Below are 25,638 nucleotides of genomic sequence, written 5' to 3' on the forward strand. Positions count from 1 at the left end.
AGTGACAGTGAAGATGAGGCCTCAGAGTCTGATGATCAAGAGGTAGACATTGAGGAGGTCCAGGGAGAAGACATGGAAGTCTGAGAGGAAGACATGCAAGGATTTAGTTTCTGGACTATCATTTTACAGATGCATGTTGAAATTTTTTTGGGGGAGATGCGATGGATCATTGGGGATCATTCAATATTCCCTTTTGTTGTTCAGTGAAATCCTCCCATGTGAAGAGTCAACTCATTTAATTACAGTTCAATTCGTAACGAAATTTATTTTTTTATTTCTATTGGAAGGATTTAATCACTTGCAATTATGTCTACTTGTGATAAGGTAAAAGGTTTATGTTTCTGTCTCCATATGATATGTAAATATATCCAATGCAATATACATCTACATTTAATTGGTATTAATATTAATTTGCATATATTCCTGTTAAATCCCATTTATTCTCATTAATTCCCATTTATTCTCATTAATTCCCACAGAAAGTTTCCACCTCTGAATATTCCCCAAAATGTGCAACCCTAGTGGCGCCCACGCACGAACACACACCAGGTTCTGAGAAGTGGGCCTACAGGTACATGTAACCTCCACTGCTTCCCACCGGAGACGAGAACAGCCTTTGACTCAGTAAAACGTAGAACTGTTTATGAAACACACAACACTCTGACCTTCCAATCAAATCAAGGCCATGCAGTGAAGGACAATGAGTCTGGAGGGTTGTGTGTCTGGAGGGTTGTTTTAAATAAGTGCTCTTAGTGTTTTCAGTAGGTCTCAAGGACAAAGACAGAAAAACAAAACAGACAGCTAGCAGGGCAAACAGATAGCACGGCAAACAGATAGCAGAGCAAGCAGACAGTTCAGTGTGCAGCCAGGCAGGCAGCCAGGCAGGCAGGCAATGTTCGTCTAGCCTGGTAAACACAGCGTTCAGTCTGGTTTTAACCAACCAGGTTTCCTTTAGACTAGCCGTTCAACTGAATGACACCAGGGGCTCCTGTCCTGAAGGCCTGTATTCATGAATTTTTAAAGAGCAGGAGTGCTGATCTAGGATCAGTTTAGTCTTTTTTACCTGTTATATGCTCATTCTAAGGATCCACATCACTACAGAGACAGAGACCGGGGTTGAGGACAGAGAGAGCAGCTGAGGACAGAGATGGGGGATGAGACAGGGGCTGAGGGGAAAAATGGAGATGGGCTGAGGACAGAGAGAGGAGCTGAGGACAGAGACGGGGTCACATACAGGGGCTGAGGGGGGAAATGGAGATGGGCTGAGGACAGAGAGAGGAGCTGAGGACAGAGATGGGGTCACATACAGGGGCTGAGGGGGAAAATGGAGATGGGCTGAGGACAGAGACGGGGTCACATACAGGGGCTGAGGGGAAAAATGGAGATGGGCTGAGGACAGAGAGAGGAGCTGAGGACAGAGACGGGGTCACATACAGGGGCTGAGGGGAAAAATGGAGATGGGCTGAGGACAGAGACGGGGTCACATACAGGGGCTGAGGGGAAAAATGGAGATGGGCTGAGGACAGTGATGGGGTCACATACAGGGGCTGAGGGGAAAATGGAGATGGGCTGAGGACAGAGAGAGCAGCTGAGGACAGAGACGGGGTCACATACAGGGGCTGAGGGGAAAAATGGAGATGGGCTGAGGACAGAGACGGGGTCACAGACAGGGGCTGAGGGGAGAGACAGGGGCAGAGATGGGCGGAAGGGAGAGAAAGGGGCTGAGGACTGATGTGTAGCTACGACAGGGGAGAGTAATTTGGGCAACACTAGCTGGGGATATAATAGATACAGAGGACACAGAAAATATAGAAATGTACCCATTGCTATAATGGTACTGCGGTCGTTTACTCGACTATGCTTGTTCTACACTAACAGTTGCTTATTGTCTGCCCCTTGTACATGAATCTACCACTCAGAACAATAATGATTCCATCTTTGTCTCCCCCTCTATCAGTGTTGTTTCACATAATGCACAACAAAATAGTCCCCAAATGGTACCCTATTCCCTAAAAGGTGCACTGCTTTTGACCTAGGGCTGGGCGATATGGCCAACGTATCACATCACAATATTTTCACATTTGTAAAGATATTTTATGTTTTTGAACAGTAAAACTTCCAAATATGCTTTATGAGTAGTTCATGACCCCCCAGTGTGGCAACACATACATTCTAAGTGATTTCAAATGAGTCTTTCTCCATCCAAATGGTTTTATACTGTTCAATCAAACTTAAAAAAAAAAAAAAGTTACACACTTTTGATATTACGTATTCATGCTTCACCTATTCCTCTCTGATTTTGAAGATACCGTTGCACAAATAACATGCTAGGCCTGCACCAGAACGGGTCCCAGGCTGCATTAATCATCTACGTCTTAGTTCATTTAGAAGCTAACGTTAGCCAGCTAACTAGCAATTAGCATTAGGGGAGAACAATTTATTTTAGCCATAGCTTGCTAAGAAAAGAAACTAGCAGACAGTAGTTTGCAGACAGTAAGATAAACTAATGTTGTTATAGAACGCTAGACTGCAGTGTGAACGGCAAGAAAGTGACTCAAGAGCAACTGCTCTCTCCTGGCATGACAGGGGGCAGGGTTTGGTGTAGGGGAAGTGACATACAGCACAAGGAGAGGGAGAAAGACATCTCAAGTATCAAACAGAGTAAACTATAAAAACTAGCAGGTTTTTGTAAAAAAAAAGATCAATACCATTATATAGTAAAATACGGTATACTATTTTGACCAGAGCCCTATGGCTTACCAGCAGCAGGCCTCCTCCCTTCTCTCTATTGGCTAACCAGAGCCCCCTCTCTTTGTTATAATCATTAACCCTGTCTGAGTCCCAAATGGCACACTATTCCCTACCTAGTGCACTACTTTTGACCAGAGACCAATGGGGCCTGGTCAAAAGTAGAGCAATGGAGAGGACAGACAGCTCATAACAACAGATTCCCTTTCTTCCACCTCAATCCCTCTTTAGTCTGAGCCTAATCTGCACTAACCAGCCCCTTCTACTATACTTGTTGTTTTACTTTTTCTGAACTCAAAATTCTCCCTGACTGGTAGTCATCATAGCATGCACACACACTGCTGCTGCTACAAGGCTGCGGCCTGAATCTCTCCGCCCGCCCGCCCGCCTGCCTGCCTCTCCGTGCTGGGTGTAAAGTGCTGACGTCGGCCCAGTGCTGTGTGTGTGTGTGTGTGAGAGAATGACAGTGCGAGAGAGAAAGAAAGAGGGAGAGAGAGAGAGAGACTAGAGACTACATGGCAGTGCCAGCCCAACCACCGTTGCCCTGCTGTCACATACCATTCTACCTAGGGGAGGGATGGAGGGCGCTGGGCACTGGGAGAGATGACTGGGCTCTCCCCTCCTCACTCTAGGGCTGTGTTGTGCTCAACGGAGGCAAGGTCACACTACTAGCTTATCTGTGAGCCAAGACTTGTCTGTTCAATGTATACGTATTGTCTGCAGTGTAGTGCAAGGGGCGAGACAGAGACGGGGGCTGGGGAAAGACAGAGACGGGGGCTGGGGTAGGACAGAGACGGGGGCTGGGGTAGGGACAGAGACGGGGGCTGGGGTAGGACAGAGACGGGGGCTGGGGTAGGACAGAGACGGGGGCTGGGGTAGGACAGAGACGGGGCTGGGGTAGGACAGAGACGGGGCTGGGGTAGGACAGAGACGGGGCTGGGGTAGGGCAGAGACGGGGGCTGGGGTAGGGCAGAGACGGGGCTGGGGGAAAGACGGGGCTGGGGGCAGAGACGGGGCTGGGGGCAGAGACGGGGGGCTGGGGGCAGAGACGGGGCTGGGGACAGCGACAGGGGCTGGGGTGAAATACGGGGGTTGGGGGGACAACCTGGCTAGCAGAGAGCACTCAGGGTAGCATGGGTATAAAGCTTTCATGACGTCTGCATGGTCTGGGTTGAGCTGGGCTGTCTGAGGAGGGGAGGGGTGGAGATGCCATTTCCAACCAGCCCAGTAGCTCTCTCTAATGGGGAGAGAGAGAGATTCAGTCACACTTAGTCAGAACACCACTCCCTGACACCGATTACCCACAACAGAGCGACTGGAATGGATGTGGAGCTGAGCCATTTGTCATCATGTCGCTGCAATGGCTGCCTTTTCAAGTGTTCAATTTAGAAGACAAAAAGTAGAGGGAAATACAGTAAAGCATCCAAACAGAGACTCAGACACAGAGGGAGCCATTACCTTCATGTTCATGTTAAAATGAGAGGAACTACACAGTCTGAGAGTGTGGAATTTTGGACAAAGAGAGAAAGACTGGCAGTAGAGAGAAATATGAGAGAGTGACAGAACTAGTGAGAGTGTAAGGAGGGGAGGAGGAAACTGAAGCCGGTTTCACATGGACGATAGCAAAGGCACATTTGAGAGGTTCTCGAGAGGTATCAATTCGAGAGACAATATTTATGTCTTGAGTAGAGGTCGACCGACTATGATTTTCAACGCCGATACCGATTAATCGGCTGATTATTTATATATTTGTAATAATGACAATTACGACAACACTGAATTAACACTTATTTTAATATAATTAATCAATAAAATCAATTTAGCCTCAAATAAATAATGAAACACGTTCAATTTGGTTTAAATAATGCAAAAACAGTGTTGGAGAAGGAAGTGAAAGTGGAATATGTGCCATGTAAAAAAAATCTAACGTTTCAGTTCCTTGCTCAGAACATGAGAACATATGAAAGCTGGTGGTTCCTTTTAACATGAGTCTTCAATATTCCCAGGTATGTAGTTTTAGGTTGTAGTGATTATAGGACTTTCTCTCTCTACAACATTTGTATTTCATATACCATTTACTATTGGATGTTCTTATAGGCACTATAATATTGCCAGCCTAATCTCAGGAGTTGATAGGCTTGAAGTCATATACAGCGCAAATGCTTGAAGCGCAGCGAAGAGCTGCTGGCAAATGCAGGAAAGTGCTGTTTGAATGAATGCTTACGAGCCTGCTGCTGCCTTCCATCGCTCAGTCAGACTGCTCTATCTAATCATAAACTTAGTTATAATAACACACAGAAATACGAGCCTTGGGTCATTAATATGGTCAAATCCGTAAACTATCATTTCGAAAACAAAACGTTTATTCTTTCAGTGAAATACGGAACCATTCCGTATTTTATCGAACGGGTAGCATCCCTAAGTCTAAATATTGCTGTTACATTGCACAACCTTCAATGTTATGTCATAGTTATGTACAATTGTGGCAAATTAATTACGGTCTTTGTTAGGAAGAAATGGTCTTCACACAGTTTGCAACGAGCCAGGCGGCCCAAACTGCTGCATATACCCTAACTCTGCTTGCACTGAATGCAAGAGAAGTGACAATTTCCCTAGTTAAAATAAATTAATGCTAGCAGGCAATATTAGCGAAAGTATAAAAATATATACTTGTGTATTGATTTTAATAAAGGCATTGATGTTTAGGTACACATTTCTGCAGTGCTTTTTTCGTGAATGCGTGTTAAATCATCACCCGTTTGGCGAAGTAGGCTGTGATTGATAAATTAACAGGCACCGCATCGATTATATGCAACGCAGGACAAGCTAGATAACCTAGTAATATCATCAACCATGTGTAGTTAACTAGTGATTATGATTGATTGATTGTTTTTTTATAAGATAAGTTTAATGCTAGCTAGCAACTTACCTTGGCTCCTTGCTGCACTCGCATAACAAGTAGTCAGCCTGCCAAGCAGTCTCCTCGTGCAGTGCGATGTAATCGGCCATAATCGGTGCCCAAAAATGCAGACTACCAATTGTTATGAAAACTTCAAATCGGCTCTAATTAAAATCGGCCATCCACTTTTAATTTAGTTTAATACAAAATGTTGACACTCAAGCGTTTAAAAGAGGGACAAAGTCTTTAAACTAAATTAAAAGTGCTGGGGCAAATGCCAGGTTGCCACACGTTTGGCAGCAGCCCTGCTATGCAGATCTTTCCAACGTGGATAGATGGAAAATCGCCACACAATGCTACAAATGAAGAAACAGAACCTATATGTACGATCTATATGCATTTTATTTTGGGGTGGAATGGACTTCCATATAGAACAGCTCAACATCAACTCCCCAGTGAATTATACCAACGTTTTCAGTCGCAATTTCTTTTACCACACGTAAACCCTTTAATTGTCTGCACATGCTTGTGACTTGTTGCGTAAGCAAGAACGTCAACCAAACCCCCTCTCGGCTCGTACATCAACATTTTGTCCAGATAACTCTTATTCAGTGAGAATAAGCTCTTTACTGGTGGGGCTGGGACTGTTTCACTGTGGTGTAATACCGTGATCATTCAGGAGGGAGTAGACTACAGGGTCATTCACAACTAGAGCGTGGAATGAAAGCAGAGTAGGGAGGAAGAGGAGGGGTTGGGAAAAGAGGGGGGGTCACAGATTTCCTGTCCCGACCCTGCGGAGCTTGCTAAGCCAAATCACAAGTTCTCACTAATGAGAAGGGAGAGGGGGGTAGAGAGAGGTGCAAACCTGGAACACAGGGCACACAGTCCGCCAGCCAAATCGCCATAACAACCAACAATCTGACCCACAATGCACCTCACCACCCACAATCCTGAGCGTGGCAGTGGTGCTCTACCCCCCCGCCCCGCCGGCTTAATACCGGGGCGCTCTGCTCAGAATCCTCCTGTGCTGACCGGACATAACATATCCTCCAATGTATTAAATCATATAATAAAGCTATATAGAATAAGCTGTCCATAAGGAAATCACTCATCTCTGCTTTGGAAATACTGCGACTATCATCCATGTCAATAATAACAATAACAGGGAAACAAACACTAAATTCATCTCGCAGATCGTGAAGAGCGATTATGACGGATAAAAGGTGAAATCTGATTATGTTTGAAATATGACTTAACTCTCTGAACCCCCCCCCGGCCACAGCCCCGTACTCATGAAATCCAGGGTTAGACAGAGGGACAAAGCGAAGGCTCAGACAGCCAGCCAGGTCTGGGGGATCAGTGGGAGTTCGGGGGGTTTGGTGGGGCTGGTGCGCTTCCCGGCACCCCAAGCTCCACTGACAAGAACAGCACATGGTATTGGACATGTCTAGCTAGATACTAAATACTGAAGCAGCAGCAAAACCACACCAATCTGTGCTGCGCCAGCTTTTTGCAACCCTCTCAATGTCCCCCCCAAACCAACCTCCAAGATCAATGTTGTAATCCCTGCAGCTTTCCTTTGTTGACTCTTCTCTGCAACAAACAAAAGAAAATACAACTAAATGTTATTTCCCCCCTTGGCAGGCCTGGGAGGTCACGTGATGGGCCAAATGTTTTGAGACGATGTTCAGCAGCATTCCTGATCCAGGGGATAAAGTGAGTCTGCGTACCAAATGGCAACCTCTGTCCTATATAGTGCACTCCTTTTGACCAGAGCCCTATGGGTGCACTACTGGGACCTGGTCAAAAGTAGTGCACTAAATAGGGAATGGGGTGCCACATGGGACCCAGCCTGTGCCACTTCTAATTCCTACTGAGCTCTAGACGGATGCTAACTTGAGCGAAAACTTGCGTACACAGCAGTATGAGTTAGGTCCACGTTGTCAGCGACTCACTAACAAAAACCAACCATAGACACAGGCAGGGACTTCTGAAACAGGGCGATCCTCTGACCACCCCCACCACCCCCACTGCTCCCCTCATGCCTTTGTCATATGTAGGCTATATAACATTTCAATGAACTTCACTGACTGAGTGACTCTGGATAAGATGCTAAATTGCCAAAACGTAAACCTGACAACATAAACAAGGATTCCATTCAAAAACAATTGTTTAATTAAAAAAAAAAAAAAAAAAAAGAGTTTTGAGGTCCAGAGTTGAGTTTGAGGGACATGGGGAAATAGGGTGCCATTTGGGGGACAGCCCAAGACTGGCTGAGTGATCTAGATAGCTCAGTGACAGCGTCATTCTAAGGTGGGGCACTAGAGAAAGTATCCTATTTAGAATATCTATACTGCAGGTGGCAGGCATTTCATTTAGCTTGTTTTGCCCCAGCCTCATTTAGAGCTGATGATGTAAGCTGTGAGGTTATTGATAACAGTGGTAACCTCCAAAATGACACCCTATTCCCGCCATAGTGCACTACTTTTGACCAGGGCCCACAGGAAATAGGGTTCTTGGTATTTGGGACACAACCAGAGAAGACTGGTCAATATCATACATTGTAACAGCTTTAAAAGGCAATATAGATGTTAGCTGTTTGCAAACAATAATATATTCTGTTTACCCTCACTGTGCGTGTGTGTGTGTGTCTCCGGTGTGAAATGGCTAGCTAGTTAGCGGTGTGCGCTACTAGCGTTTCAATCAGTGACGTCACTTGCTCTGAGACCTTGAAGTGTTTCCCTTGCAGAGCGTTAGGCTTTTGTGGAGCGACAGGCAGTGGTGTAAAGTACTTAAGGAAAAATAGTACTACTTTAGTTTTTGGGGATATCTGTACTTTACTATTTATATTTATTTAACTTTTACTTCACTACATTCCTAAAGAAGTTTTTACTCCATACATTTTCCCTGACACCCAAAAGTACTGGTTACATTTTGAATGCTTAGCAGGACAGAAAATGGTCCAGCTCACACACTTATCAAGAGAACATCCCTGGTCATCCCCACTGCCTCTGCTCTGGCGGACTCACTAAACACACATGCTTCATTTGTAAATTATGTCTGCGTGTTGGAGTGTGACCCTAGCTATACGTAAATACATTTACATTTAAAAAAATTGTGCCGTGTGGTTTGCTTAATATAAGGAATTCTAAATTATTCATACTTTTACTTTTGATACTTAAATAAATTTTAGCAATTACATTTACACTTCATACTTGAGTAAAAGTAGTACTTAAGTAGTATTTTACTACTTTGGTTGGTGTGTGTGTGTGTATTCATGCGTGTATGACACAGATGAGCTTTCATATAAAGCCGCACACTACAGCAGCAGATTGCTGCTGCTCTAAAGCCGTTTACTGGCCGAGGCCCACATTGATGCACTGTTCCATCCTCCTAACGCTGTGCGTAAGTGTTGCATGACCCACTTTCCTCCCCTGACAGAGCCAGGCAGCGGCCCAGCTCAGACAGCAGCACTGTCTACAGCTCAAGCTCAGAGAGCACTACAAGTGCAAGTTGAGTAGCAGCAGTAGTAGCCTAACAGTGGTGAGTCTCACTACTAGCTCTTGGCCAGCTGAGGCTGAGGGAGCCTCCCAGGCCTGGTGGCATGGCAGCAACACCATCACCACCATGGAGATGAGACAGCACCAGTTGAACACAGAACAGCACAGACAGCAATAGCGGGAACACAGACAGTACTAGCTGAGCACAGCGGAGCACAACTCTCACCTCCACTATTCCATTGGTTCCATTGCGCCAGCCAGGCAAGCTCAATCGAGCGCAGCTTAAGTGTTTGAAAGAGCGTCAATACTATTTGAACCCAGGTCTGGATGAGACAGCACAGCACACCTCTCCCCTCACACACCACTGCTGCAATTAGTACAAGGACCTGCAGACAACGAACACACCACCTGGTGCCCTGGACAACAGGTAGAGAGCTCCAGGCAGTTTCACGAGAGGCGTGCGCTGCTCAGCGTAACATTACACTCTAGTTTTATTTGCAATAATTGCTCACAGCCGAGAGCACTTGATAAAGCGGCTCGCCGGCCCAGTGTAGCTCCCCTATTAGAGGCACCAGGCAGAGAAGCAGAGACAGGTGGAGGCAGGGGTAATGGAGCGTTCTACTTTCACCTGACCGACTATGAGGGAAACACGCCTGACTACAGCTACACAGGTTCTCCAGAGACTGACTTCGAGGCATTCTAATCACAGAGCCGGTGTATGTTGGGCCGGTGTCTGTTGGGCCGGTGTCTGCTAGAGGAGCTGCGCTGGATGGGGGTGAGAACATAGATGTTGTAGTGAATATTATACAGTATTAGATGGGGAGGGGGGGGTAATATGGTTAAAGTCACACTGTAAAAATTAGGAGAAGGTCAAAGTATGCTCATGCAGTCAAACTGTAGCCTTTGACTACAGCACTTTCATGATGTATAATGACAATTCTATGATGTCTATTGTACTCCAGTTGGAATTCCATGAATTGTTTACAAAAGTCCTCCACATCTCATATTGATACGTCTAAGTCACATTTCAAAGTAAAATCTAGGGCGTATAATATTGAATTAGTTAGAGACTAACATTACAGACAGTGGTTAAATTGGGTATAGTGAAAGAAGAGACATGAAGCTGTAATGTTACACAGTTCCTATTTGAACAGGCTCAGCCCTCCAGAATAATGACAAGGTGAAAACATGGGTACAGAGATGAGGTTGTCATTAAAGAAAAATCATGTTTAATACTATTAATCGCACACAGAGTGAGTACATGCAACTTATGTGACTTGTTAAGCACATTTTTACTCCTTAAATTATTTAGGCTTGCCATAACAAAGGGGTTGAATACTTATTGACATTCCAGCTGTTCATGTGTAATTAAATTGGTCAAAAACAATTTAATTTCTAAAAACCTATTTCCACTTTGACATTATGGGGTATTGTGTGTAGGCCAGTGACACCAAATCTCAATTTAATCTATTTTAAATTCAGGCTGTAACACAACAAAATGTAGAAAAAGTCAAGGGGTGTGAATACTTTCTGAAGGTACGGTCTTTAATCTTTAGTCTAATAAACTGCATGGATTATGGATGGTCTATTGGATGGTCTATTTCTCACATAACACACTTAAGACACTTTAACGGTACAAAAAGATCCCACCGTGTCAAACGAACAAATTATCGGATTGCCATTTATCAAATTGTACCGAAACTCCCTTTTTCCGTCACAGCGGTTGTAATTCGCATAAAAACTGTGGATGAAAATGTGGTTAGAGAGAAACACACACAAAGAAAGAAGAGAAGAGAGAGAGCCAGCTACCAGCTCGTAACAGAGCCCAACGTGTTCTCTTAACAAAGGGAGCTCTGGTTTCACTGGTGCTGAGCAGTTTACCCATTGCTCTGTTCTACAGTTGTGGCCAAAAGTTTTGAGAATGACACAAATATTATTTTTTACAAAGTCTGCTGCCTCAGTTTGTATGATGGCAATTTGCATATACTCCAAAATGTTATGAAGAGTGATCAGATGAATTGCAATTAATTGCAAAGTCCCTCTTTGCCAGGCAAATGAACTGAATTCCAAAAAAACATTTCCACTGACATGTCAGCCCTGCCACAAAAGGACCAGCTGACATGTCAGTGATTCTCTCGTTAACACAGGTGTGAGCGGTTCAATTGTTGTGAAGAAGGCTTCAGGGCAGCCAAAAAGGTCAAGCAAGCGCCAGGACCGTCTCCTAAAGTTGATTCAGCTGCGGGATCAGGGCACCACCAATACAGAGCTTGCTCAGGAATGGCAGCAGGCAGGTGTGAATACATCTGCACGCACAGTGAGGTGAAGACTTTTGGAGGATGGCCTGGTGTCAGGAAGGGCAGCAAAGAAGTCACTTCTCTCCAGGAAAAACATCAGGGACAGACTGATATTCTGCAAAAGGTACAGGGATTGGACTGCTGAGGACTGGGGCAAAGTCATTTTCTCTGACGAATCCCCTTTCCGATTGTTTGGGGCATCCGGTAAAAAGCTTGTCCAGAAGAAACAAGGTGAGACCTACCATCAGTCCTGTGTCATGCCAACAGTAAAGCATCCTGAGACCATTTATGTGTGGGGTTGCTTCTCAGCCAAGGGAGTGGGCTCACTCACAATTTTGCCTAAGAACACAGCCATGAATAAAGAATGGTACCAACACATCCTCCAAGAGCAACTTCTCCCAACCATCCAGGAACAGTTTGGTGACGAACAATGCCTTTCCAGCATGATGGAGCACCTTGCCATAAGGCAAAAGTGATAACTAAGTGGCTTAATCCCATTGAGAACTTGTGGTCAATCCTCAAGAGGCAGGTGGACAAACAAAAACCCACAAAAACCCCAAAATTCAGACAAACTCCAAGCATTGATTATGCAAGAATGAGCTGCCATCAGTCAGGATGTGGCCCAGAAGTTAATTGACCGCATCCCAGGGCGGATTGCAGAAGTCTTGAAAAAGAGGGGGACACTGCAAATATTGACTCTTTGCATCAACTTCATGTAATTGTCAATAAAAGCCTTTGACACTTATGAAATGCTTGTAATTATACTTCAGTTTTCCATAGTAACATCTGACAAAAATATCTAAAGACACTGAAGCAGCAAACATTGTGGAAATTAATATTTGTGTAATTCTCAAAACTTTTGGCCACGACTGTAAGGCCTAGTCAGAGCCACCTAGTGTCTCGGAAACACTACCTTCTCCAGGCCTCCCTCCCAGTCCCACCCCTACCATGCTACACCCAGAATTAAGACTGAATCCCCCCTGACGTACCCCTGGTCCTCACAGCTGGATCCACTCATCTTCAGGGGCCCGGAAAGGGGCTCTTTTTTTAATGTTGTCTAATCCGTGGAATCAAAGCATAAACAAGTCCCTTCCTGTGCGACCCAACCCTAACCCACCAGCCCCCTCCCCATACATGCCCACCCTACACACCCCAATCCCCCTCCACTGCTTTAACCTCCCCGCTCCCCCTGGACCAGCAGTCTGAGGGTGACCAGACAATGCCTGTGTGTCCCTATTAGGCAGACCGTATGCCCAGGCGACCAGATCGATCACTGCCGAATGGATTATTGTGACACCAGGACCGGTCCAGTGGCAGTTTCCAGCGCAGCTTCGATCTTCCCTCAATTGAACCTGTGTGTTGTGGCAGTCATCCCAATCCCATCCCAGGGGCATTACCATTAGAGACAAAGACTGGTGGCAAAACAGAAATCTTCCTCTATTTCCCATAACTCGAACCATAGTCTCTCGTGTCAGACGAAACCTAACATAACACGAGACTTGGCTCTTGGCGCCAAGATTACCATGTCAACACGCCATATGCCACACCCATCTCTTACCATTTTGATTGGTTTATGCCGGAGGTCCGCGTCAGTCACGGGGACGTCTTGATCTTTGGGGGTCACGCCCCTGTTGGCGAGGAGCTGCAGCAGGGTGGCGTTGTCTTTTGGGGCCCCTGACCCCACCTGGTCCGCCTGCAGCAGACCATAGGTGCGGCAGTAGAGTTCAGAGGAGAGCAGGAGGCGTGTGACGGGGGGCTTCAGGTGCTCCTGCTCATACTGGTCACAGTAGAAGGGCTCCCGCAACTCCACTGGAACATGCTCTACGGACGGAGAAGAGGGACAAAAACAGTGAGGGAAATAATCATGTGGGAGCAGAGTTATTAATAGGGAAAACAAGGTCACCCTGAGGGAGAAAACACAGAAAAGACACCCGGACTGCATCCAATATACCAGATAGGGATGTGAGAAATGAAACATTTTTCTTAACGTTTAAAGCGCCAATGTTTTATCGGTGTTCCATTAAAAACAATAAGAAAGCTTCGCTGCTGCAAGAAACGGTTTGGGTCCCTGTCAGATGGTTAAGCATCGCACCTGTACTACCATTACCGTACCTCAATTCCAACTCGGAAAGTTTGCATTTCGTTCTCGTTTCACTTCTCAAAGTATTGCCATACAGGACTTCGCTGCTGTGATTTGTCTTTCTCTGCCATTTTTCCAACTGTTAACGACAATGACTTAGTGGTGGAGAGACCACTCCTTGCACGTCGACTCCCCTTTCGGCCTGTCAAGATTCGATTCCGGTAGGATTCAGTATTTTTGGAACGGAAGAGACTGTTCTCGGAAGTACGGGAACTAATCAAACACTCGCATCTTTCATAGCGAGCTAGCGAGGGACAGAGAGAGAACGGAGGTGCACAGTATAGGCAGTAGGGCGCTGGGAACGATACCAGTATCGTGATACACTACATGACCAAAAGTATGTGGACACCTGCTCGTCAAACATCTCATTCCAAAATCAAGGGCATTAATATGGAGTTGGTCTCTCATTTTCCTGCTATAACAGCCTCCACTCAGCCGTAATGTTGGAAACATCATTATGTTGTCATAGTCACATTTAGTTTGTAAAGGACCAACTAGTTTGACCTGCTTCGTGTTTACATTTTTGAAATTGAACAGAAATATTGCGAGACTGGGATCGTCACGGCCCTAATAGGCATGTCGGCTACCAGACAGACATACGATCTATCGGCAATTAAAAGCGGTCTCTCCCAATGCCATGTTGTATCTCGCAGATTTCTTGGCTTGCCATGTCTCGCAACTTCAGTAAATCACCAATGAATAGGATATTGAGATTGAGCGAGATTCAACACTTCCGCTCTCAGTCACACAAACTATCCGCCCATGTGCACAGGTTCGCTTCACGTGTTCACAGCGTGGCAGCTAGGGAACCAACGCTCTTAGTTGTCACAGAAATTGACCCACTATGCTGTTTACTTTCTGCATCTACAAAAATGTTATTACCATTTTGTATTATTTTTGTATTTTTTATAATTAGGTTTGGAATTTTTCTTAACATTAAGGATCTCAGTTTCAACTTTCACACCCTTAATACCAGAGGTCTTTAAAAGGAATAGGGTGCCATCTCAGACACAATCTCTCAGCTGTTTGTTCTGGATATGGGACAGGAATACGAAGTTCAAAGTCCTAACAATATCATTGGCAAAACGCAGTTTAAAGTCCTGTTGTCAGATAAACACATTCTGTTTGTCTCTTAGTATCTAATAAAAACAAACTTAGAGTGGCTGTTTCCTCATCAATTATACACAGAGTACACAAAACACTAGGAACACCTGCACTTTCCATTACAGGCTGATCAGGTGAAACCTGCTGAAAACTATGATCCTTTATTGATGTCACTTGTTAAATCCACTTCAAACCAGTGTAGATGAAGGGGAGGAGACAGGTTAAAGAAGGATTTTAAACCTTGAGACATGGGTTGCGTATACGTGTGCCATTCAGAGGGTGAATGGGCAAAAAAAAAAGATTTAAGTGCCTTTGAACGAGGTGTGTTAGTAGGTGCCAGGCGCACTGGTTTGAGTGCGTCAAGAACCCCAACGCTGCTGGGTTTGTCACACGCAACAGTTTCCTGTGTGTATCAAGAATTGTCCACCACCCAAAGGACATCCAGCCAAATTGACACAAATGTGGGAAGCATTGAAATTAACACAGGCCAGCATCCCTGTGGAACGCTTTCGAAAACTTGTAGAGTCCGTGCCCTGACGAATGGAGTATGTTCTGAGGGCAAAAGGGGATGAAATTCAAAATTAGGAAGGTGTTCCTAATGTTTTGTACACTCAGTGTATAATGAAGGTATAGAGTATGGATAGACAAAGCTAGACTGCCTTGCAACTACAATCTGAGTGAAGGGCCGAGTAGGGGTTAAACGAAGGTGTGTGCGAGCGTATGTGTACCTGTATGTGCGTTTGTGTGTGCGCGTGGTGTGCATGTGTGTGCATATGGCATGCGTCTCGGTGTTGTGTTTCCCACAGCAAATCCAGCCAGCCAATCATAGGGTCTGCAGGAGACAGACAAGGTTACAGAGACAGGCATGATACACTGGTTACAATTTGATCTTTCCTGGGGGCTAGTACCAACTCCTCCCTCCATTTCCCTGTCTGTAAGTGTTTGATCAGCAGTTCAGGTCTGATGGTGTCGTTCCCGTGGGGGAAGAATGACACTGTGGTGCACTCCATTTCCAACCCCACATCAGTCAGTCAGTGTTTGCATCCCAAATGGCACCCCATTCCCTGTATAGTGCACTACCCTGGCCATTTGGGATGCGGTCAGTATGGAACCACATTATCAGTCTGGGTCAAGAGGAGTGAAATGACATGACATCCAGGCCCAGAGGTTAGCGTCAGCATCGGAGAATTACCAGACAGAGCCCCGTGGTACTGGTAGATAACCAGGGCCTTGTTCATTAGGCATTAACAGAAGAAAACAGACTACCTAGAAAAGCTAATGTTCATTTTTTCATTGTGTGCCCCGTTGAACACGACCCTGGGGTTTTATTTTCAGCTGAGGGCAGTCTTTGTGGGAAATGATCTTTAAGGCGAGTTCTATAAAGAGTTGACAGGAACCTATGCTTTGTGGCACATTTCTCACAGTACAGCTAGGACAGGAAAGTCACCTGAACCTTGGGAAAGGGCAAACCAAAACAGTGTCTCCGCCCCAAATGGCACCATATTCCCTTTATAGTGCACTACTTTTGACTAGCTCAGGTCAGTGCATTATAAGGGGAATAGGATACCATTTGAGGCAGGCACACGGTTTCCACCTCAATGGAGCACACAGCACCATGCAGGAAACAAGTCCCTTTAGCGCAGCACATGATGTGAAGCACAGTCCAGGAAGATGTTGAAGAGCACAAAGTAAACACGACTTCGACTGGTTTTCAGTAAACACAGCCACACCACACAAAACCCTATACAAACATGAACCTGAAAATCCACATCTGACACACGCTCTTAAAACTGGTTTGGCGGTATTCAGAGTGGATGAGACTGGGGCTGTTATGGTGGATGAGACTGGGGCTGTTATGGTGGATGAGACTGGGGCTGTTATGGTGGATGAGACTGGGGCTGTTATGGTGGATGAGACTAGGGCTGTTATGGTGGATGAGACTAGGGCTGTTATGGTGGATGAGACTAGGGCTGTTATGGTGGATGAGACTAGGGCTGTTATGGTGGATGAGACTAGGGCTGTTATGGTGGATGAGACTAGGGCTGTTATGGTGGATGAGACTGGGGCTGTTATGATGGATGAGACTAGGGCTGTTACGTTGTGACCGTATTACCGCCACACCGGCAGTCAAATTCCACATGACCGTTTAATCAAGGTAATTAGGCTTCTCCAAGCTCTGATGCTGCTGATGGTCATTAGTATCCTACCAAACTTGCTAACTGCCTGGTACTCAGCACTCTTATTTGTCCCTTTAATCACTCTGACATCAATGCAAATGTCATCGAAAATCTAATCCAACACTTGAGAGCCCACAGGCTCCTGTTGCGCAACATTTCTGTAGGCTACGATATTTATTTCTCAACTTTCCTAATATTAAGCACATTGCTTCTCTTTACAACAGGAATATAGCCTACCTGGCTGGCATGAAAATTAACCACCGGAAAAGCGTCCTCCATTCGCTATGTAAGTGCATAGAGACATATTTTATTTCAGCTGACCCTGTTTAGAGACCGATGCATGATAATGGTCCATTCTGAATCCAAAACAAATTTCATACACATATTATTTATTATATGTAAAGACAAGATTAAATCAAGAACAGCCTGATGGGTGACAATATTAGCGTATCACTTGTGAATGATATATAACCACTTGTGAATGATGCCCAGCTTGTGTGCAGTAAGGCAAGAAACAGCCACTTTTTCCAAAGCATAGTCGCACACCTCATGTAGCTTAGCCCATAGGCCTATATGTTTTGATAAGGTTTTTTATCACAACTAAAGTGGCCAAATAATTTAAAGAAGTTAAGCACATTCATCCGCTTTACAACAGGTAGCGTTAACTGGCATACATATGCAGCACGTGAGTTTCAATGCGCTTATGAACAGTTTATCAACATTTTAAGCTAAACGTTCTGATCTGTTGCATCAGCCAATTGCATAAAAACGATTGTTTGATACTAGTGGTTGTATTCATTTGGGATTGATCGCATCCCACAACTGTCCCGGACTATGTTTGGAATATTTCTTTCTTGCACAGAATAGGTCAACTGTTGTACTATGGGGGATAGTACAACAGTTGACCTATTCTGTTGACCTATTTATCCCCCATAGTACAAAAGTTGACTACTCATCTTACTCATCTTGTTGGCTAACGAAAAGTAAAATGTGGACAGTTCTTCCAATATCTTAAATGTGCGCCTTCGAATTGGATAAGAATGCACGCAAGATTATTATTTTTATTTTACCCCTTTTCTCCCCAATTTCGTGGTATCCAATTGTCATGTAGCTACTATCTTGTCTCATCGCTACAATTCCCGTGCGGGCTCGGGAGACACGAAGGTTGAAAGTCATGCGTCCTCCGATACACAACCCAACCAAGCTGCACTGCTTCTTAACACAGCGCCATCCAACCCGGAAGCCAGCCGCACCAATGTTTCAGAGGAAACACCGTGCACCTGGCAACCTTGGTTAGCGCGCACTGAGCCCGGGCCCGCCACAGGAGTCGCTGGTGCGCGATGAGACAAGGATTTCCCTACCGGCCAAACCCTCCCTAACCCGGACGACACTATGGCAATTGTGCGTCGCCCCATGGACCTCCCGGTCGCGGCCGGTTACGACAGAGCCTGGGCGCAAACCCAGAGTCTCTGGTGGCACAGCTGGCACTGCAGTACAACGCCCTTAACCACTGCGCCACCCGGGAGGCCTCACACAAGATTTTTTGAGGTGGCATTACAGACACAAAGGGGATGCAGCTGGGAAATTCAAGGAATTATCAAGTGCTTATCAAAATTGTGAATGAGAGACTGATGAAGTGTGTACAGCCTGCGCAAATAAAGTAGAGCTCATGCCTTTTATGCAACTTTTTTCAATTCATCATTAGAGTCGCATCATAAAGCCTTAGAATGTATTAAAAATCAAAGCATATAGCACAACCTTTGTATCACAACTAAAGTTACATAAATAATTAAGCAGAGTGGCTGTTAACTGCTCAACACAAAATAGCTGCATGTGTGCACTCCCTCAAATCGTTTGGAGAAAATATTCAGCTATGTTCAATTGTATTCTTCCTATATTCTTATATAAAATAATATAGCAAAATGTATATAAAATAATGCCCATGAATTCTATGCAAATCTTGTCTGCTAAATGAACTAGTGTAGCCCACAGCCATATGGCAGAGCCAGATCAGGACCTAACATAGACAACTCAGAGTATGCTGTTCTGTTCTTCTGAAATAGACAACATTTTCTTCATCTAATGTTTCTTTAGACCGGTCTAAAATAAATTATGGATTTATTGTGATGGTGTAGGCTACATTAAATGGATTTATTAGAGACCTTTTAAAATGTAGATGTTCCAAATGTCTGCATCAGTGGCTTGTAGGCCATGCGTGGAAGCCAGGAGATGCTAAATGTGTTTGTTAATTAACGGTCAATTACCGTGAGACTGGCAGTTATTTTCTTGACAATCACCGGCTGACAACATTTCGTGACCGCCACAGCCCTAGATGAGACCGACGTGGCCTATTCGATGGACAGTAAATGTAGCCTACACACACACTCATTTTCAAACCCTACGGTAAACAGTTGGAAGGCTGAAAACAATGAGAAAGGAACAGTTAGGTTAGTATCTGAAAGGAGACTTAAAAAAGGGACATCACATGGTGAACTCTGACTCATGAGAAGATCAGAGGAGATTGAAGGATAAAAGGGAGTCGCCCGACCATGTTGTCGTTTTGTCATTAGGGTTCCTTTAATTAAGTTAATGGTTTTATTTAGGACACACAATAGCATGGGTAGCTTTTCCCAAAAACAACATTCCATTTACCCCCCTCCGGCTTTCTGTACTTTCACCGACTTCCCCACTACAACTTTTCGCAACAGAAAACAAAAGAATAATCTGTGTTCTTAGAGGACAAGTTCATGAAGTACCACTCAGTTTCTCAAAGGTTTGTGCCTCCAACTGAACACAACCCAGGTGTAGAATACTAGTATGTCAAATAAAGAAAGATTACATTGGGGTGTGTGAATGCTCCTTTGTGGTTAAACCACAGGACATTGTTAGCAGTATAAACGTTTCATGCAAACTGACTGACCAAGTGAGGGAGGTTAAACTACGGGTGCATCTCAATAGTCCAAAGCAGTTGACCTTTTCTCATCTCCTTTCCCTCCTCCACTCTGATTCAAAAGAACTGGACTGATGGAAGAAAGCACATTGGCCCGCCAAGTTGCTAGACTATTGAAATGCAACATAAGACACCGCATTGATCACACAAGGCGTTTTCAGACGCTGCACGTGGAATAATAATAATGTTTTCAGGATTTTCAGTGCAGTTCCACCACGCACCACCAGGACGTCACTATACAACATGGATAATTTGTTTTTTTTAAATTACATAATGCAAAGTAAGATGCAAAGCAAGATGGATACAGTCGATACAAGCATAAATTTCCCTGTGGGACGGTCCAGAAGGATGAACGACCAGTCTGTGTCACACACGTCACCAGGTTGAAACAGACAGACAGGGAAGCAGCAGCAGCTGGAAATAGACATTTTGCAAATAGATTTCAGGTATTGGGAACCGCAGTTTTAAAAAGGCCTGCAGCACACCTGCTCTCTTTCAAGTAAAACAACAGCCGTTCACACTTTGTTTGAAAAAAAAATACTTAAGGACACAAAATAAATTGAATAGGAGTTGGAAAGCAGGAAAAGGGTAACGAGTCAGCAGTAAATGGAGGATAACAATGTCACCAGGACATTGATATCCATACCCGCTCAAGAGGATAGTATTTTGATAGCAAACACTAACCTGTCAGACTTTGTGTAAACTGAGTGGTTCTAGGAAAGCAGCCGCTCAACTATCACTATAACAGGTCAGGGGTCAGGGCATATCTTTTGGTCTAGGTGAGGGGTCAAAGGTCATACACGAGCTGGGTTGTAATAAAACATCATGGAAATTTGGTGAGTAATACACAAAAAGGCTCAAACTACTTACACAAGCACTATAAGTGAATAGTCTAAGGTAAATTGGGGTAAAATGACTTAAATGTAAATATAAATGTAAATGTAAAAGGTAGTGATGGAGTAGAATATAAAAGAGCTCTGCTCTGTGTGTGGTCTACTACACCCCAACCCCACTACTGACAGGACGTGGCAGGGGGATGCACCAGAGCAGAGGTCCATGTAGTCCTATTTATAATTGATCGATTGAATTAGCCCGACCGGTCAGTCTTGTCATAAACATCAGACATGTGGCCGTCAACAAATGGACAGTCACAAACTAAAAACACTGAAATAGGACTACACACAGAGGCTGGCCCTAGTTTCAATCGAAGCGTCATTATGGGTAAGATTCTGTAAGGATCAATTCTGTCCCTCTCCATTCCAGTGAACTGTACACCAGGTAGAGCACCGACTGACTGACTGACTGGCTGGCAGACAAACTGACTGGTTTACTGGCTGGCTGACCAGCGTTACATTTCAGAAGGGTTGTCATGGGAACAGTGAACACATTAAGACCACTTAGTTTTAATTAAGGGCCGAACAAAGCAGCTGCCAGAAGCAGACAGAGGCCCACACATTTCCTGATTAGGGGCCGGGGTCCAGTGTGCTCAGACTGGCCTGCGAAGATCGTTCGTGAACATGTCTACACCTTAAATAATTCAGAAAGAACTCTGACACGCTCAACTGTGCAAGGTAAGCGCTAAGAGGGAGGGAGGGAGAAAGCACAGTCTCAAAATGTCTGCTTTAAGTGAGAACACCCAAATTAGTATCTACGGTCAAATAAGATGTACTTCAAATGATTATCCTAGAAAATATCAAAAATCATTTATAGAACATAAATCACAATGTTGTTGTGGACAATTGTTGATCCGTTGTTGTCGCTGTGGTGATATCCCTCCATAGCATGTTCACAGGAATATCAAAACCTTCATTATACGGTGGGAGAGGCTGAGTGCCTTTAGGACAAAGACAGGCCTCGTTTTAAGACTGGCAACTAATGGTGAACATGTTATTATCCCGTGGATTAGGCTAATGTTCCACATGACCCCCCCTCTGGTTCAAGTTGATATGCCGATTGCCTGAAACACCCCTCGAAATAACTACAGGCCTCAGGGTTTTGATGTCTACAGGTTGAGGTTAACCACACACACACACTTCAGACATCATGGGTTACCAGCATTCTTGTCTATTGTTAAAACTAGGGCGTACTGAAAAAGATAATAATATGCCATTTAACATACGCTTTTATCAAAAGGGACTTACAGTCATGATTGTAGTCATTTTACGCACAGGTGGTCACAGGAATTGAACCCACTATCCTGGCATTGCAACTGCCATGCTCTGTCAAATTCAATGTGACATCTTTGGTTAAATAAGGAATAAATTAAATTAAACATTTTACATTTAAAAACTATTACTGGTTTGTGTATAACAATTTTGATATAAATCCCCCAAGATTTGAATGCTTCAATTATGAGACATACATACAGTGCATTCAGAAAGTATTCAGACCCCTTGAATTTTTCCACATTTTGTTATGTTACAGCCTTATTCTAAAATAGATTTTTTTTAGATCATCAATCGACACACAATACCCCATAATGACAAAGCGAAAACTGTTTATTTGAAATGTTTGCAAATGTATTATAAATCTAAAACAGAATACCTTATTTAAACACAGTTGAAGTCGGATGTTAACATACACTTAGGTTGGAGTCATTAAAACTCGTTTTTCAACCACTCCACAAATTTCTTGTTAACAAACTACAGTTTTGGCAAGTCGGTTAGGACATCTACTTTGTGCATGACACAGACATTTTTCCAACAATTGTTTACAGACAGATTATTTCCCTGTATCACAATTCCAGTGGGTCAGAAGTTTACATGCACTAAGTTGGCTGTGCCTTTAAACAGTTTGGAAAATTCCAGAAAAGTATGTCATGGCTTTAGAAGCTTCTGACAAGCTAATTGACATAATTTGAGTCAATTGGAAGTGTACCTGTGGATGTATTTCAAGGCCTACCTTCAAACTCAGTGCCTCTTTGCTTTACATCATGGGAAAATCAAAAGAAATCAGCCAAGACTTCAGAAAGAAATTGTAGACATCCACAAGTCTGTTCATCCTTGGGAGCAATTTCCAAACGCCTGAAGGTACTACGTTCATATGTACAAACAATAGTGCGCAAGAATAAACACCATGGGACCAGGCAGCCGTCATGCCGCTCAGGAAGAAGACTCGTTCTGTCTCCTAGAGATGAACGGACTTCGGTGCGAAAAGTGCAAATCAATCCCAGAACAACAGCAAAGGACCTTGTGAAGATGCTGGAGGAAACAGGTACAAAAGGATCTATATCCACAGTAAAACGAGTCTTATATCGACATAACCTGAAAGGCCGCTCAGCAAGGAAGAAGCCACTGCTCCAAAACCACCATAAAAAAGCTACAGTTTGCAACTGCACATGGGGATAAAGATCGTACTTTTTTGAGAAATGTCCTCTGGTCTGATGAAACAAAAATAGAACTGTTTGGCCATAATGACCATCGTTATGTTTGGAGGCCGAAGAACACCATCCTAACCGTGAAGCATGAGGGTGGCAGCATCATGTTGTGGGGGTGCTTTGTAACTGGAGGGACTGGTGCACTTCAAGAAATAGATGGCATCATGAGAAAGAAAAATTATGTGGATATATTGAAACAACATCTCAAGACATCAGTCAGGAAGTTAAAGCTTGGTCGCAAATGGGTCTTCCAAATGGACGATGACCCCAAGCATACTTCCAAAGTTGTGGCAAAATGGCTTAAGGACAACAAAGTCAAGGTATTGGAGTGGCCATCATAAAGCCCTGACCTTAATCCTATAGAAAATTTGTGGGCAGTACTGAAAGTGTGAGCAAGCAAGGAGGTAGTGGCCAGACAGAAGCCACTCCTCAGTAAAAAGACACATGACAGCCCACTTTGAGCTTGCCAAAAGGCACCTAAAGACTCTCACAGACCATGAGAAAGAAGACTCTCTGGTCTGATGAAACCAAGATTGAACTCTTTGGGCTGAATGCAAAGCGTCACGTCTGGCGGAAACCTGGCATCATCCCTACAGTGAAGCATGGAGGTGGCAGCATTATACTGTGGGGAGGTTTTTCAACGGCAGGGACTGGGAGACTAGTCAGGATCAAGGCAAAGATATAAGGAGCAAAGTACAGAGAGATCATTCATGAAGTCCTGAGCACACTGGATCAGGTTCTCAGACTGGGGCAAAGGTTCACCTTCCACCAGGACAAGAACCCTAAGCACACAGCCAAGACAACACAGGAGTGGCTTCTGGACAAGTCTCTAAATGTCCTTGAGTACCCCAGCCAGAGCCCAGACTTGAACCCGGTCTAACATCTCTGGAGAGACCTGAAAATAGCTGTGCAGTGATGCTCCCCATCCAACCTGACAAAGCTTGAGAGGATATGCAGAGAAGAATGGGAGAAACTCCCCAAATACAGGTGTGCCAAGCTTGTAGGGTCACACCCAAGAAGACTCAATGCAGTAATCGCTGCCAAAGGTGCTTCAAGTACTGAGTAAAGGGTTCAAATAAATACTTATGGAAACGTCATATTTAAGTTTTTTTTATTATTTTTTTTAAAGAAGGGTTTTGCTTTGCCATTATGGGGTATTGTGTGTAGGTTGATGAGGGGGTGAAAAACAATTTCAGAATAAGGCCATTTTAGAATAAGGCTGTACCATAAAGCGTGGAAAAAGTCCAAGGGTCTGAATACTTCACAATTGCACTGTATCGTGTGAATGTCAGCAGTTCAGTAAGTCGCTTTAGATCATTTGGATAATTAAAGCCTCTGCTATGACCCGATTTTGTATAGCTCATGAAGGATCTGTAAAACAGGTAGGTAGGTGGTCCTGATCCTACCATCTGTGTGCAACAGTTACCTCAGACAGACACAGACACTATGGTGGACCAGGGGCCATCCCAGAACAGAGCATAGCAGGGATCCCCTACTGACCTATAAATTCCCACAGAGCCACAGCATAATGACATCCTAAGCTTCAACATGAATACCCTTCCCATCATAGACCAGGGTTAGGTTCAGTAGGGCACACCGTAGCAAAACGTTCTGCAACTCATTTCCTTTTCAATCCACAAAGGGAGATGAACAAGTAAACACTCAGGGCAGAAAGGTAGAGAGTCGGGATGCAGCACTAGATCCTCCTTAGGTCCTCCTCACTTATTGACTCAGTCTCACACCCAACCCAAGACACACTGATGATGACAACATGAGTCATCATTATGAACAGGACACAGCTCTAGCAAGGTGGAGCTACAAAGCAGCGACAGGTTTCAGGCGCAGTGAACAAACAAGAAATGTTTTTATAATCTTTGTTCACTGGGAACTCTGTTTTATCACAGACAGACAGACAAATCAAGTAGGCTAATCAATATTGTCATTCATTCCTTATTTAACCAGGGAAGTCAGATTGAGTTTGACATAGCATGGGGTTGTCTTTCATATCTATCTGTTCACCTGTTCCATGAGTTGCTCTTTCTCTAGTATGCTCCGACCCCGGTGTACACAAACTAATTTAGTTATTTTGTTTTATTATTAGATTTTTTACAGAGATAACAGATATCAATTAGTCTGCTTGATGTCTGACAAAACTAGAGACATCTTAGTGTGTGTGGGGTGTGTGTGTGTGTGTGGGTGTGTGTGTGTTTATTGGCATGAATTCAGTCAGAGTACTCCCAAGCTCTTTTCATTATCCCTGGCTAGCCAGGGAAATCAGGGACCTCTGTTAACATTTCAGGAATGTGAAGGAAGGTTATCGTTACAGGACTTCAAAATGAAGCCCTTTTTAACCAAGATCGGCATGGTTTACTATGTGTAGTAGAATGTCTTATGTGCAGTAGGACTATGCATTAATCAAGAGTTCTGGACTGTGGCTAGGGTTGACCAAT

At 44.3% G+C, this 25,638-nt stretch overlaps 1 protein-coding gene across 1 annotated transcript in view; it reads right to left on the bottom strand.

The window, feature by feature from the left end:
• camsap3 (calmodulin regulated spectrin-associated protein family, member 3) overlaps positions 1 to 25,638 on the bottom strand; it is a 53,178-nt gene that overhangs the window by 25,223 nt on the left and 2,317 nt on the right. Inside the window, 1 exon segment of the mRNA XM_029635417.2 lies at positions 13,000 to 13,262. Within this exon segment, the coding sequence (XP_029491277.2) occupies positions 13,000 to 13,262 (263 nt within the window).

The sequence above is a fragment of the Oncorhynchus nerka genome, linkage group LG26, assembly GCF_034236695.1.
Source record: "Oncorhynchus nerka isolate Pitt River linkage group LG26, Oner_Uvic_2.0, whole genome shotgun sequence".
In the NCBI taxonomy this organism is placed as follows: domain Eukaryota; kingdom Metazoa; phylum Chordata; class Actinopteri; order Salmoniformes; family Salmonidae; genus Oncorhynchus; species Oncorhynchus nerka.